The 14,447-nt window shown below is 39.4% G+C and overlaps 2 protein-coding genes across 19 annotated transcripts in view; one reads left to right on the forward strand and one right to left on the reverse strand.

The window, feature by feature from the left end:
- The first annotated feature begins 3,047 nt into the window (after positions 1-3,047).
- Positions 3,048-3,707, forward strand: LOC110189299 (putative peptidyl-tRNA hydrolase PTRHD1). Its single transcript, XM_020959333.2, has 2 exons — positions 3,048-3,355; positions 3,414-3,707. Exons 1-2 carry the CDS (start codon positions 3,170-3,172, stop codon positions 3,585-3,587), a joined length of 360 nt encoding a protein of 119 aa, XP_020814992.2. The 5' UTR covers positions 3,048-3,169; the 3' UTR covers positions 3,588-3,707.
- The window catches only part of LOC110189210 (collagen alpha chain CG42342), a 77,211-nt gene continuing 66,469 nt past the window's right edge, over positions 3,706-14,447 (reverse strand). For 3 of the 18 annotated variants that reach the window (XM_020959210.2, XM_020959202.2, XM_020959185.2), the window contains 9 exons: positions 10,076-10,438; positions 9,933-10,001; positions 9,758-9,853; positions 9,629-9,673; positions 9,507-9,569; positions 6,378-6,404; positions 6,251-6,304; positions 5,775-5,972; positions 3,706-4,941 (listed from right to left, as the gene is read on the reverse strand). In XM_020959210.2, coding sequence (XP_020814869.2) covers positions 4,774-4,941; positions 5,775-5,972; positions 6,251-6,304; positions 6,378-6,404; positions 9,507-9,569; positions 9,629-9,673; positions 9,758-9,853; positions 9,933-10,001; positions 10,076-10,438 — 1,083 coding nt within the window. In that variant the 3' untranslated portion in view covers positions 3,706-4,773. Of the gene's footprint in view, positions 4,942-5,774; positions 5,973-6,250; positions 6,305-6,377; positions 6,405-6,530; positions 9,331-9,506; positions 9,570-9,628; positions 9,674-9,757; positions 9,854-9,932; positions 10,002-10,075; positions 10,439-14,447 lie in introns of those variants that run through there. The other 15 variants (XM_020959272.2, XM_020959264.2, XM_020959254.2 and 12 more) reach the window with 7 other exon arrangements.

The following is a 14,447-nucleotide window of genomic DNA, read 5'->3' on the forward strand; positions in this document are numbered from 1 at the left end:
AAATTCAATTTTTTGTCGAATTTAGCAAATTTTAATGATGTAACCCCTTATCTTTTTTTCAAATTTCGAAAAAAATGCAAACATTTATTTTTCCACTAGACATGGCTAGATCGATTCTGCTGTTCATTCTGAACAATAATATATATGATTTATAGGGTCGGAAATGATTCCTTCATTGTGTTATGAGCTTCCGATTAATACTAATACCCAGCAAAAAGGTATAAAAACAGGCAATTATTTAAAAAATTCATTGTTTTGCAAACATCATAACTAAGCCAAAAATGCGTTAATTTCAATTCGGAAAACTGTTCTGTGCTAGTTTTTGTAGCACTAACAAATCTACATACTGCGTTTGTTGATGCTGTTTAAAGTTTCGGACTAAAATTATAATAACCAGAAAAAAGGTATAAAAACTAGCATTTTTTGTAAAAATTCAGTGTTTTGCAAACATCATAACTAAGCTAAAAATGCGTTCATTTCAATTTGGAAAGCTGTTCTGTGCTAATTTTTATATCGCTAACAAATCTGCATACTGCGTTTTAAAATTTAAAAAATTCAATTTTTTGTCGAATTTAGCAAATTTTAATGATGTAACCCCTTATCTTTTTTTCAAATTTCGAAAAAAATGCAAACATTTATTTTTCCACTAGACATGGCTAGATCGATTCTGCTGTTCATTCTGAACAATAATATATATGATTTATAGGGTCGGAAATGATTCCTTCATTGTGTTATGAGCTTCCGATTAATACTAATACCCAGCAAAAAGGTATAAAAACAGGCAATTATTTAAAAAATTCATTGTTTTGCAAACATCATAACTAAGCCAAAAATGCGTTAATTTCAATTCGGAAAACTGTTCTGTGCTAGTTTTTGTAGCACTAACAAATCTACATACTGCGTTTGTTGATGCTGTTTAAAGTTTCGGACTAAAATTATAATAACCAGAAAAAAGGTATAAAAACTAGCATTTTTTGTAAAAATTCAGTGTTTTGCAAACATCATAACTAAGCTAAAAATGCGTTCATTTCAATTTGGAAAGCTGTTCTGTGCTAATTTTTATATCGCTAACAAATCTGCATACTGCGTTTTAAAATTTAAAAAATTCAATTTTTTGTCGAATTTAGCAAATTTTAATGATGTAACCCCTTATCTTTTTTTCAAATTTCGAAAAAAATGCAAACATTTATTTTTCCACTAGACATGGCTAGATCGATTCTGCTGTTCATTCTGAACAATAATATATATGATTTATAGGGTCGGAAATGATTCCTTCATTGTGTTATGAGCTTCCGATTAATACTAATACCCAGCAAAAAGGTATAAAAACAGGCAATTATTTAAAAAATGCATTGTTTTGCAAACATCATAACTAAGCCAAAAATGCGTTAATTTCAATTCGGAAAACTGTTCTGTGCTAGTTTTTGTAGCACTAACAAATCTACATACTGCGTTTGTTGATGCTGTTTAAAGTTTCGGACTAAAATTATAATAACCAGAAAAAAGGTATAAAAACATGCAATTTTTGTAAAAATTCAGTGTTTTGCAAACATCATAACTAAGCGAAAAATGCGTTAATTTCAATTTGGAAAGCTGTTCTGTGCTAAGTTTTTATATCGCTAACAAATCTGCATACTGCGTTTTAAAATTTTAAAAATTCATTTTTTTGTCGAATTTAGCAAATTTTAATGATGTAACCCCTTATCTTTTTTTCAAATTTCGAAAAAAATGCAAACATTTACTTTTCCACTAGACATGGCTAGATCGATTCTGCTGTTCACTCTGAACAATAATATATATGATTTATGGGGTCGGAAATGAGTCCTTCATTGTGTTATGAGCTTCCGATTAATACTAATACCCAGCAAAAAGGTATAAAAACAGGCAATTATTTAAAAAATTCATTGTTTTGAAACATCATAACTAAGCCAAAAATGCGTTAATTTCAATTCGGAAAACTGTTCTGTGCTAGTTTTTGTAGCACTAACAAATCTACATACTGCGTTTGTTGATGCTGTTAAAAGTTTCGGACTAAAATTTTAATAACCAGAAAAAAGGTATAAAAACATGCAATTTTTGTAAAAATTCAGTGTTTTGCAAACATCATAACTAAGCGAAAAATGCATTAATTTCAATTCGGAAAACTGTTCTGTGCAAGTTTTTATATCGCTAACAAATCTGCATACTGCGTTTTAAAATTTTAAAAATTCATTTTTTTGTCGAATTTAGCAAATTTTAATGATGTAACCCCTTATCTTTTTTTCAAATTTCGAAAAAAATGCAAACATTTACTTTTCCACTAGACATGGCTAGATCGATTCTGCTGTTCACTCTGAACAATAATATATATGATTTATGGGGTCGGAAATGAGTCCTTCATTTGGTTTTAAGCTTCCGATTGAAATTATTAAATCGGTATTTAAATTGAAATACTTACAACAATTTTATGTGACAAAGCAAAGGCTTAAATGGTCATAACTGCGCTTAAAATGCATTAATTTTAATTCGGAAAACTTTCCTATAATAGTTTTTATTGGGTTTATTAACCTGCATACTCATTTTCTGCGTTGCATACTCAAGACTGAAATTATGACACCCCCAAATGGGTATTTACATTTAAATATTTACTTGACATTTGGAGAACAATTTTAGAAACTTTTCGATATTAGTGACCAGGCGAACCTAAGGCAGCAGATAGAGGACATTTTGATCTGCCTAAAAGTATGCTAAGAATAAGCATAATTTTTAAATATGAAACAGCCCGAAAGTAGGCTATAGAAAAATACATGAAATACATACATGCAAGTAAACTTGTAGTAGAAGTTGTTATTAACAATATCGATCAAAATACGTTGAATATTTGAAGTCTGTTGGGGTGATAGGACGCTAAAAAAGCCGGTGTTAGCCAGAGGCTGTTTATTATCTGATGCGGCAATGAAATAAATTAATTTATGCGCCGAATCCAGAGTTGCCAGATGAAAGCGTAAGGAATGTCTTTTCGTAGCATTCAGCTTCTCCTCGTCAACCGGTTATAAAATCGATAAGGCAGCACTCTCTTTAAAATAGGTGACAAGCCTAGAAAACAGCTGTTCACGTTTCGGTATTTGCCGGCATTTCACCGTGAATTTTTAATAATAAATAAAACTTAACGAATAAATAGAGCCCTGTTATGAGCAATATTGTGCAATATATTGTTGTGCGCAGCGATTTACGTTCTGCGCTCAATTGGCCCATGGGCGCTGTCATCGCGCAATGTTGCCACGCCACCGCCGCCGTTATGCATTTGAATTCGGAGGATACAGATACGATTTCGTATTTAAAGGATCTGGACAATATGCACAAAGTTGTCCTGGAGGTAAGTCTCCAATAAATCCATTTAACATTCGATTTATTTAAATACATTTTATTTTCAGGCCAAAGATGAGGCTGCTCTGGTAAAACTCAGCGAGAAGTTGAAGGAGCACGAGATTAAGCACAAGTTATGGATTGAACAGCCCGAGAATATTCCAACCTGCATTGCCCTTAAACCCTACGTCAAGGATATTGTGCACAAATATGTTAAACATTTCAAACTACTGAAGGAATAATGAATATTTGTCATTCAACACTAAATCTCAGGTTTTTATTTTGAATATTCGCTCCTAATTTTGTATCTTTTTTAACTAAGCTACTTGCTTTGCCATCCCAGTAAAACTCACAGTAGAATACTTTTTGTTCACTTTTATTTTTAAGTTTTTGTTTTTTAAATAGTTTCTCTCTTGTAAAAAATAGTTGGGGTTCTTCTTTAGCTTATGGTATTCGAAACTGCTGTAGAAATAGCTGTAGTAGATACAATTTATATATATTAATGGTAAATTAAAACTAAAATTAAATGTTGCGACTTCGGGGATCCTGGTGGCAACCTGGAGCAATTTGGCACAGATGCAGATACAGATACAGTAGTTGGTGGATTATACAGTGTTTATGATTGTGTCTCCATGCGATGTGTGGGATTCTGAGGGCCGAGCGTAGCTAGTAGTTACTTGCTACGTACGGGGCTGTGTCGATGTCTAAGTTTAACAATAACAAGTTACTAAAATTAAGACCAAAGCGCTTAGGTTCGTCGGGATAGTGCGGGACCACGCCTTCTTCGCATCCGTTGAGGGGGCGCTAATTAGTTTTTTGGCCGCGGATGCTGCAGCGCATTCAGCTCGTCCTTGAGCCAGGCCTGCCAGGTTTCCTGCGAAAGGCGAGACAGAAGTTCAGCCGGGAACGGCCGCAGTTGTTGGATGAGAAAACTCAAAAGGGAGAGGAGGCAGTCGGGAGGACCCATCACCAAGAAGCTAAGCCAGCATGAGCCTAGCAGTGTGAGTGTGTGTACGCGAGTGTGTAAAGGATAATTCTGTGAGCAAGTGAGTGGGTGAGTGGAAAGCGTTAGGGACAGGGATAGAGATAGAAATGGAGTATGCTAATAGCATCTACTTTGGTGAACCGTTAGGAGCAGCAGCAGCAGCAGAAGCGGCAGCCACTTGGCATTTGTTAACGCTAATTGCAAATGTCAACAGAGCGAAACAGATCCAGGACTCGCAGCGGAAATCGGAAATGCTTAACTAGTCGCCCGTGTCGGTGTGCCTTTGCAGGGCCTTGGCCTTGGTGCGTGGGGTTAAAGTGTAAGAGTGTGTCTGTGTGTCAGTGTCCTGGAACGGGTCTGTTTGCTTTGGTTTATGTGTTTGTGTTTTGTTTGCCATTTGCCATTTGCCGTTTGCCGGCATTTGCTGGCTGCCTGCCTCCTTTTCACTCATTGTTATGCAAATGATCCGGATATTCATCATATTCGTTTTCATTATCCTCCGCCTGCTCGTCCTCGTCCTCCTCCTCCTGCTCGTAATCGCTGGCGTTGCTCTCCGGCTGCGTTACATCGGGCAAGTAGTCCTTATGCACGGGTGTCGAGATGATTGGCTCCTGTGTAAGGCAAGGTGTTCGCGATAGCGACAGTGTGTGCGTTTTTGCCGGTTTTGTAGTGTGTTAGTGTGTTTGAGTGTGCAAAAGCAAAAGTTAGTTAGCCAAGTTGGACAACAACAGCAACAAGAAGAAAATACTACCACTACTTTGTAGATTACGGAGGATGCCAGGAGTGGCTCATGCAAAATACCAATGATCAACTTTCCGTCAGCCAATTGGGGGTTGGGCACAGAGAGAAATCAGGAGATGAGACAAAACTTATATAGTTTATGAATAATTATGATATGATCCGGAACTTGAGCACTAGTTGAAACACTCTTTTTTTATACACTTCCAGGGTATTATAATTTCAGTCAGAAGCTTTTAGTTTGTGAAGGAGTCATTTCCGACCCTATAAATCATATATATTATTGATCAGAATTAACAGCCGAGTCGATCTAACTTTGTTTGGTCAAAATACAGTTTTTTTCAGAATTTTCCAAAATTTACAAAATTTTGTAAGGGGTTGCATTATTAAAATTGTCAAAAATTGGCAAATTTTTCTATTTCTATTTTCTAAAATTTAAAATGGAGTATGTAGATTTATTATTCTAATAACAACTAACCTAGGAATGGTTTCTGTTTTAAATTAATGCTTTTTTGGCTGAGTTATGAGTTTTTTAAATTTAGATTTTTCGAACAAATTCGGCTTCCCTTTATGGTTTAAAGATACTTTTGTATTTTCAAGCTATAAGATTCGGACTTATCTCCTATATTTCTTTCTGTGCAGGACGGGATAGGTTCTGTTGGATAGCTTGTATTTTATGGTAGTACGACGTATAACGCATGCTAACCTTTGGCGGCCGCCATCCACAGCCGGGCAGCGGCAGCCCGTCGGCGCCGAGGGGACAGGGGGCGTCTAGGCCGGGCACGCCCTGCTCGCCCTTGTCGCCGCGATCTCCTTTGCGTCCCCGTTTGCCGGGCGGACCGGCGTCCCCTCTGGAGCCCTGCTCCCCGCGCGGACCCTCCTGCCCAGGAATGCCATCGGTGCCCTGTGCAGGTGTATTTTTCGGGTTTGTTTTGAGGGGGTGTTTGAGGGGATTTAAAGGTGTGTTTAAGGACATTTCAGACAGGTGCATTGGGTAGTGAGCGACGCCAACATAAAGGAGATTCGCATGCAAACATAGAAAAATACAGAGAGGAGAGAGGGAGAGAGAGGTAAAAACAATAGAGAGAATACATAGATTATTTAAAATTAGCAACCACATGGAGGAGCTGAAGAAGAGCTCTGTTCTACGAAAATGTCCCGAGATGTCCTTGAAATGCTTACCGGCAGACCCGGATCCCCGCGCTCTCCCTTATGTCCTGTCTCGCCCTGGGCGCCCTGCGAATACATAGAAAGAGATATCAATTACAACCACTGTATTTTCACAGTCGATGGATTTTCGGTGAAGTACCTTCATGCCATCCAAGCCCGGCGGTCCCTGCGGCGAGTGGGGGAAAGCGAGAAAAGAACGGAGAGAAAATGGGAAAGCGTGTGGTTAGCAGAGCTGCATGAAGTAGATACACCCTGCCTCGCAAAATGAGAGCTTCGATTTGTACTCGCTAAGTTTGTTGTTTAGTAAAAAACCATCACTTTATTGAAAATGCATAATTAATACGAAAATTATGTTAGTTTCGTTTAGCAATCATTTTACAATCGGTCATTCTGTGGCCTTGCCTTGCTCGCCTGCGATTCGCACATGCTCGGGAGGGGCCAAAGGCAAACAATTATCGGGGATTCGCTTTACGTATTTACGTATTTTTTATGCTATTACTTTCTCAATCGAATCATATGGAATTATACATTTGGAATGCACGCAGCAGCACAGATAAAAATATGGTATTCGGGTTCGTGATGATGGCATAATGCACTCGCACATCGACATTTAGTATATGCACGTATATAGACATAAATACACGTAAATATATATATATATTCTTGTATATATATTATATATTATTTTTTATTTCGTTTGCAAACTCTTCTTGTTTTTTATGGGGTAATTAACAAATGTACACTTACAATTACGGTTAGCGGCTTATTAGGGGCTTATACCTTTTTTAGCTCTTGCTCTTTCATTTATAGTTAGTTAATTAGGGGTTTAAGGTTTAAGTTTAAGTTTCAATCGCGAAAACACAATTCATTATTCTAGCCTATGGATCGAGAGAGAGAGAGCTGAGTTCGTAGTTAGTGAGTGAAGGAGTAAGTATATCTATATATATTAGAGAGCAAGATGGTAAGTAAACACGTCGAGATAGTTACATAGTTAGAGAGGAAGAGTGGTAAAAACAGCTAGGAAAATTAATTGTTAATTATATGATTAAGTTCCATTCTTTATCGCAGCGTATGTACACGTTGGGTTGCTTGACATTTAGTGGATTAAATGAAAATTGACATGCAAATTGTTTGTGTATTCTGTTTTCCATTTGGGGATTATTACAACAACGAGACACATCTAATTGAAAACAAATTGACATATTCTTTGTGATTTTCGATGCCGTTTGCTGTTTGCTGCTGGCTGTTGTCTGTTCGTGCAAATATTAAAGCTGCAAATATTTTCCATTCCATTCCATTTTCATTTTCATTTCCCATTTGCATATTCAATAATTCCCATTGAATTTTTATGGCCTGTGGATTTGGAAATGCGCTGTCGACTGGCAGTACTATATACTTTTATTATCATATTTCCATGGCATTATTTCATTTGCATTGATTATGTTTGATTTTTCAGGCCGTTTACTTGTCCCTCGCCTAGTTCGAGCCATCGCATTGAAAAATGTTAATTTATGCCCTCGATTCTTTTTTATTTCTTGTATAAATAGAATTATTTGCGTTACTTTGTTTGAGATGTCCATGAAACCAATAGGATACATACTCGTGGTAAGATTATGTATTTATTATTGATATTTTTCGCATTTCGGGAGGAGAGTAAGACGACTGTGACTGTCTTTTGTATAGTGTAACTTTAGCCTAACTAACTTTTTTAAACACTGTAAAATATGCACAATTGGATGGGAGAGCTCTTTTGTTTGTGGATATACGAATGAAATGCATTTCGCTTAGTATGGAAGAAATAATTAAACAATATTGATGCAAACATTGAGATAGCTTCGAATTAAAATATCTTACAATTTCGTCTTCAAATTATCCATTAATTAGGACAATTCCTGGCTTAAGTACAACTTTACTGCGCTTATTAAGTAGAAATCTGTGTCTGCTACTGGCTCTTGTGTTTCACATTGAAGCTTTGGCAATTATGCTTTGCATGAACGAGTACTATTCGAATATTCAGACAAAGCCCATGGACGGCACCTAAGACAATGCAAGCAGCGGCAGGAGCAGAAACAGGAGCAGGGGCAGGAGCATAAGCTGAAGCGGAAGTAGAAAGTCAAGGATCATCTGATTATGGGGATAATTAAGGCAATCAAGGCAAATTGCCAATGATAGCAACTCGGTTCGAACATAATCTATCAATTAGTGCAGTTTCGCACTCGTGGAAACACACTACAAGACCCATTGCTGCCCCGTACCACGGTGCGTATGATTTATGCATTTTCTCATGCTCCTGCTCCTGCTCCTGCTCCTGCTCCTCGCACAGAGCAGCGGCGAATGAAATGCAATTAAATTATTTGCATTGCATATTTGTTAGCTGGCTTACTAGTCAGAGTGTGTGTGTGGGTGTAGGGGGTGTGTGTAAGGGTGTGTGTGGGTTCAATGTTAGTTGATTCGATTGATTGACGTTTGTAAATACGCTCTGTAGACATATGTTTGTTTGCGCTACTTGTTTGTATACATAAATACTTATTTGACTCTTGGGGCATTTTAAATGATATGAATATTAATTTTTTTCTTCTTCATGCGGGTGGAGGATGTTTTGGTTTTCAATTTCTGTTTACTGGTTTCCGATTTCGGATTTCTGATTTCGATTTCGGATATCTGATTTCTGTCCTCTGCCCGTGTGCAATTAATTGATTTGCTTACTCGGCACTGACATGCTGCTATTTCGTATTTGATTTTCTGTACATGGGTGCGTGTTTGTACAAATTGATATACATATACATATAATATACATATAATATATATATATATATATATATTTAGACGATAACTGAGCACATTTGACAAGCGTTGCGCGGCTTCGTAACTTTGAACATTTGTTTTGCTTTGATTAAATTTGTTTTCCTTTCCTCAAATGTGTGTTTTTGTGAGTGTGTTTTTTAAGACTTTGCATGTGTGTGAGTGTTTCGGTGTGAGTGTGTGTGTGCGTGAGCCTAGGAATATTTTCTCTTAGCTTTGAAGTCACATTTTAGACTGATTATTATTTAATAGAGACTGCCATTTAACTAGTATTAGTAGTCGCCCCACACCTGTTGCAAGTAAAAAGAGAGAGAGAGATGAGAACACACAATTAGGTTAGTCATAGGTTTAGTAACGAGATCCACAAAAACAAAGGGGGGTAGGATTAATTCCGACTAAAGGTGAGGAGCGGTTAGCAAATTAAAAGCCAAACATAAAGGTATCCTTGTGTTCAATTGAAATTTACCGGTATGCCAGCCTTTCCCGCGGGTCCCGAGGGTCCCGATTCGCCTCGCATGCCCATTGGACCCTGCAATTATATTCCATTATGATTATGGGCTAATCTTGGCGGGAGATACCACCACTTACCGGCAGGCCCATGGGTCCCTGATCTCCCTTGTGGCCCTTTTCGCCCTGCAACATAGGATAGGAAAAAGAGTATGAGTAGAAACTTATCCGGGGGGGAATTAGTGTCCTGACTTGGACTTCAGTTCTTACCGGATCCCCCTTGCGTCCGTCCAGACCGCGTTCGCCCTGGCTGCCAGTGTGTCCTGGCGGACCCATGGGTCCCGGCGGTCCTGGCGGTCCATATAGCTGCGGGGGGAAATCACATCAGTTAGGATTAATCTTCTGGGGTGGCTTCTGGTGGGTCAAAGGTGGTGGCTTGACTTACGTATTCAATGGTGGGCATGTGCGGGGCATCAGACATTCCATCGTCCTGGCGACGACGCATCTTGCGGTACTGAAAGGATTAATCAGGGGGTGTTAAGGGTGCTCATGATAGGATTAATTTAACAGTAATAGTCGTATACTCACCGAATCACCGCGATCACCCTTGTCGCCCTTGACTCCCGGATATCCTGGTGGTCCTGGTAGACCCGGCGGTCCCATCAGTCCAGGCGGGCCAATATCTCCGCGATCGCCCTTCTCGCCGGGAGGACCCTGGTATCCTGGCAATCCTGGCGGCCCCTCGATGCCCGGCTCACCCGGCAGTCCGTCCAATCCTCGCGGACCCAGAGATCCCGGCTCACCTGGCTCACCAGGCTCTCCCTTGCTGCCATCCCGTCCATCGCGTCCATCCTTGCCGGCGGTGCCAGGCGGTCCCGGTGGGCCTCGGAGCAGGGTGACCGGTGGATCGTCGTAATCCTCGTCCAACTTGGTGCCACCAGGTCCGAATATCTGTGCGAGTTACAAGCGGTTGCAAGGATTGGAGTAGAGAGAGAGAAGATGCCAAATTTAGTGGGAAGATTAATTTATGCCACGTGGCACCGCCCCAGGCGTTGCACGCGCTCGTTCCACACGCTTTGATGGGGCAAAACAAAGGCGGCAATGGAAAAAGTTCTTCACCCTCAGGAGAGAGGTGGTACCCCAGGGGTTGTACTCCCGAGGAGGAAAGTGGGCTGCCTGAATGGGGGTTGGACTAAGAGAGGGGCTTGGAGGTGGTGCGGTGAGTCTCTCGGTGGTTGAGCTGGGCTTGAGCCGTGTGCCGCAGCGAAAGTCTTTTGTGTGCCACGAAATTGTGTTAAGTGCAAGTTGGAGCATCCGTGCCACCACCCACGCGTCATCTCTCCCTGCCCCCCCGCCGCCAAAATCCAACCACACCACATCTCCTCCTCCAAGCTGAGACAATGCCTGCATAGAAAATCCTTAAAACCGAATCCGTAGACCCATGGAGCTCAGTTTGCAGTGATGAACATAGCGATATTTTATCCTAAGGATATCTTTTTTTACTATCTTGGGGTTATGTTCTTTATGGAGTACTTTTTCTTTTAATATATAAAAATATCTATTTATATTTGATTCTAAACCTAGTTTGTAGAAAATTGATTGTGTGAATTTGGTAACCAATTTAAATAACACATTTTCCCCTGATTTAATGTTTGTTTGTTTAGATTGAAACAAGTTTGCTTCTAAGGACATTCCAACAAAACACTTTCTTTGGGGAAACCCTTTCTAATATTCAATTTATTTCCTCTATTATGAAATCCTTTTAATACATTTTTTTAATGATTTTAAACCCGTATCCTGACAGCACTGAGTGTTGGCGCGAGCAAGAGAGCAAGTGAGTGCGAGAGTCGAAAATAAAGTCAAGTCAGCGGCAGCGACTTCTCTACGTGCTTCGAGTGCCTGTGTGAGTGCTTCTCCTTTTGTGCGAGAGTGTGTGGGTGCTCTTTCGTCCTGCCATTGTGTGTTTTTTGGTACGTGAGTGTGCGTAAGTGAGCGAGTGCATAGCGAAAGACAATTAATTGTTTTTTCTACATTTGGTTGGTTAATGTGCTCGCTGCAAGGCAAATTTCCAAGGCACTCGGCACATTGGAGTAACCCCAAATTCCAAAAACGAATAAAGTGTAAAGTTTTCAAATAGGGCTTAAATAGGCAAACACTGCTCAAGAATGAGAATAATAATATAGCAAATATTAGTGTATGACTTCTAAAATCTCTATTCTATTCTATTCCGCCTCTTTTTCTTCCCTTTTATCCCTCTTTTGAATTTTTAAAAAATAATTGAAAGGTTCGTAGTGATTTTAAATTGAAATTTATTAACACCAAACCAACGTTTTCTTTCTGTGCACCATATACGTTGGCAAATTACCAAAAGTTTAGCGATCTCGGGGGCGTGGGCTTTGCATTCAGACCGCAATGCAGCCAAACAAAAACCTCTATTAGGCAAAATGCTGAGCGTCATAAAAGGCAACTTCAGCACAAAAAGCAAGAAAGGAAACTAACTTTGGTAAGCCGAAGCTTATATATCCTTGCAGTTTGTAAACGAATTATAGGATCGTATTGCAAATCAATCATTAATAAGCTTCAAATATACACATATTTTGAATCAATATTAATTGATAATTTTATATGACCATTTTTTGGAAAAATCAAATTTAAAATTATTCATAGCTAAGTCAAAAATGTATTAATTTCAATTCGGAAACCATTCCGATGTTAGTTTTCATTAGGATAATAAATCTGCATACTCAATTAAAAATTTTAGAAAATTTCAAAGTTTGCCAATTTTTTACAATTTTAATGAATATAAAAATTTGAAAATTTCGAAAATGTTGAAAAGAAATAGATTTTGACCGAACATGGCTAGATCGATCCGGCTCTTAATTCTGATCAAGAATATATATGATTTATAGGGTCGGAAGTGGCTCCTTCAATGTTTTACAAGCTTCTGACTGAAATGATATACCTTTCTTTGGGTTGATATTATATATATTTTTATATGACAATTTGTTGAACAAATCAAAGTTTAAAGATGACTCCTTTAATGTGTAACAAGCTGCTGACTAAAATTGTAATACTCTGCAAGGATATATACATATGCCTTTAAACTGCAAGGGTATAACAACGAGTGCGGCGAATATGCTGAGGATATGAGCCTCGGCAAAAACTCGAATAAAGGATATAATGGGGGAAAAACCATTTACACATGTGGCCCAGGCGAATAGAGACACTCGACTCTGAGTGGAATATTCAATAGCATTCCGGCAAATCGAGTTGGGAATAAGATGAGCCTCGGCTCGGCATTAAAGTGAAGAAGTCCTGCGTGGAATTAAATGAAAGAGCTCTCCGAGCAGCTGTAAGGCCACATGGTTCAATCTGATTGAACGTATCCGCTTATCCCTTTGATTGCGATTACATACCCATACGCAATCCTTTCCCGGGCATTATGCAATTGATCCTGTCTGTAGCTGTGTGTCTCTACGCCTGCAAGTGTAATTTCCTTGCGGCATGCTCAGGCATGTGCAACAATTACATATCCTTGTGTCACAGGAAGTGGCGTACTTACAGTTATTAAAACCCGGGCCAGGACAGCAGCAACAATAAGCACAACGGCATCAGCGAGAAGGCATAACAATGTAAGCGCTTAACGCACACTAGCATTCGCACGGATACGGACAGGATGTGGCTTGGCATATGCATAAGTTGCTGTCGTTGTTGGTTCTTTGGACAGACAAGAGGACGAAGGACGAGGATGCTGAGACAACGGAGGGGGGAACAAAAGAAGGAGGAGTCTACATAAGTCCTTGCCTCACCGCAAATGCACTTCCCAATTTCAACTTTTTCCCTCTTGGTATTTTCTTGGCACCCTAAAGAGTACGCTCATCGGTGCAGCCAAGTTTTAGCTATTTTCCAAGGATATCTACAAGCTATATGAGAGACTAGGTTTTCTAATTAAATACATACTAAGTAGTATTAGTTCTTTTAGCTTGGTTTTATATCTATTTCTAGCTTTTTTCAATAGACTAACAATAGGAAAAGAGTTGGCAGCACTTGCAGCTCATCTGCATGCCGGTCCTGAGCAGGTGTGCTTGTGTCCTGTGTGCCAGGATGCCAGTTCCTGCGTCAGTTGGCGCTTTGTTAGCAACTTTTGCACATTGTTCGTAATGCGGAATGGGAATTCAGCTTCCATTCCAGCTTCAGCATCAGCTTTTGCTTCCATTCGGGCCTGGCCATTTGTAGAGCAATTAAAGCGATTTGAATTAAAGCCAAGCTTAACGTTTGCCTTCTGCCGTAATTAAGGGACACTTTGAGGGCTTACGTGTCCACATTTCCTACCCATTGATAAGCACGAATCCCGCCTCAAGGAACCGGGAGGAAGGTGGTTTTAAAGGCTTTTAAAGGCCACTGCCGGGAGGATGCGATAAATAACATAAATAAAAGATACAAAGATACAGCTACAGATGCAGACGGCGGGCAAGTGAATTGGGCAAATGTTTGTTGGCCTCCCAAGGACGATTGTTGGCGCAGCTGCCTAACTACGATAAAAAAAAACAACAAAATGAGAGAAGAACTCTGCCTTTTCGGCAGCCCAAATCCCAATCAGATTGCGGAGGAGGCCCAAGTGTGTGTGTTTGGGTTTGCAAGGAAATCCATTAGAATGTATCAATATTTGTGCGAGCAAGCGCCTCGGGTTGAATTTAATTTTCAAAGTATCCAAACACATAGTCCCATACGACACACCAGCCCCACAGGCGTGTGTGTGTATGAATGTGTTTTTAGGGACTCCCTCTCTTAAATTATGCGTAAATATTGAAAATATTTGCGCAAACGCCTTTCAATTTAACGCACAAATGACGAAGCAAATGAGTTTTTCGACTGGTTTGCACCTTTTTTTTTATTTGCGTTTTTAGTTCGCTCTGACAATGTAATTGTAAATTAATTGCATTCGTCCTTCTGTATTTTT

The sequence above is a fragment of the Drosophila serrata genome, unplaced genomic scaffold, assembly GCF_035046125.1.
Source record: "Drosophila serrata isolate PLE 108 unplaced genomic scaffold, ASM3504612v1 contig_382, whole genome shotgun sequence".
In the NCBI taxonomy this organism is placed as follows: domain Eukaryota; kingdom Metazoa; phylum Arthropoda; class Insecta; order Diptera; family Drosophilidae; genus Drosophila; species Drosophila serrata.

Bases quoted from the DNA above. Each gene is read 5' to 3' on its own strand.
- LOC110189299 (XM_020959333.2), top strand. From the start codon at position 3,170: ATGAGCAATATTGTGCAATATATTGTTGTGCGCAGCGATTTACGTTCT. The intron at 3,356-3,413 runs GTAAGTCTCCAA...TTTTATTTTCAG, and splicing joins TGCACAAAGTTGTCCTGGAG to GCCAAAGATGAGGCTGCTCT.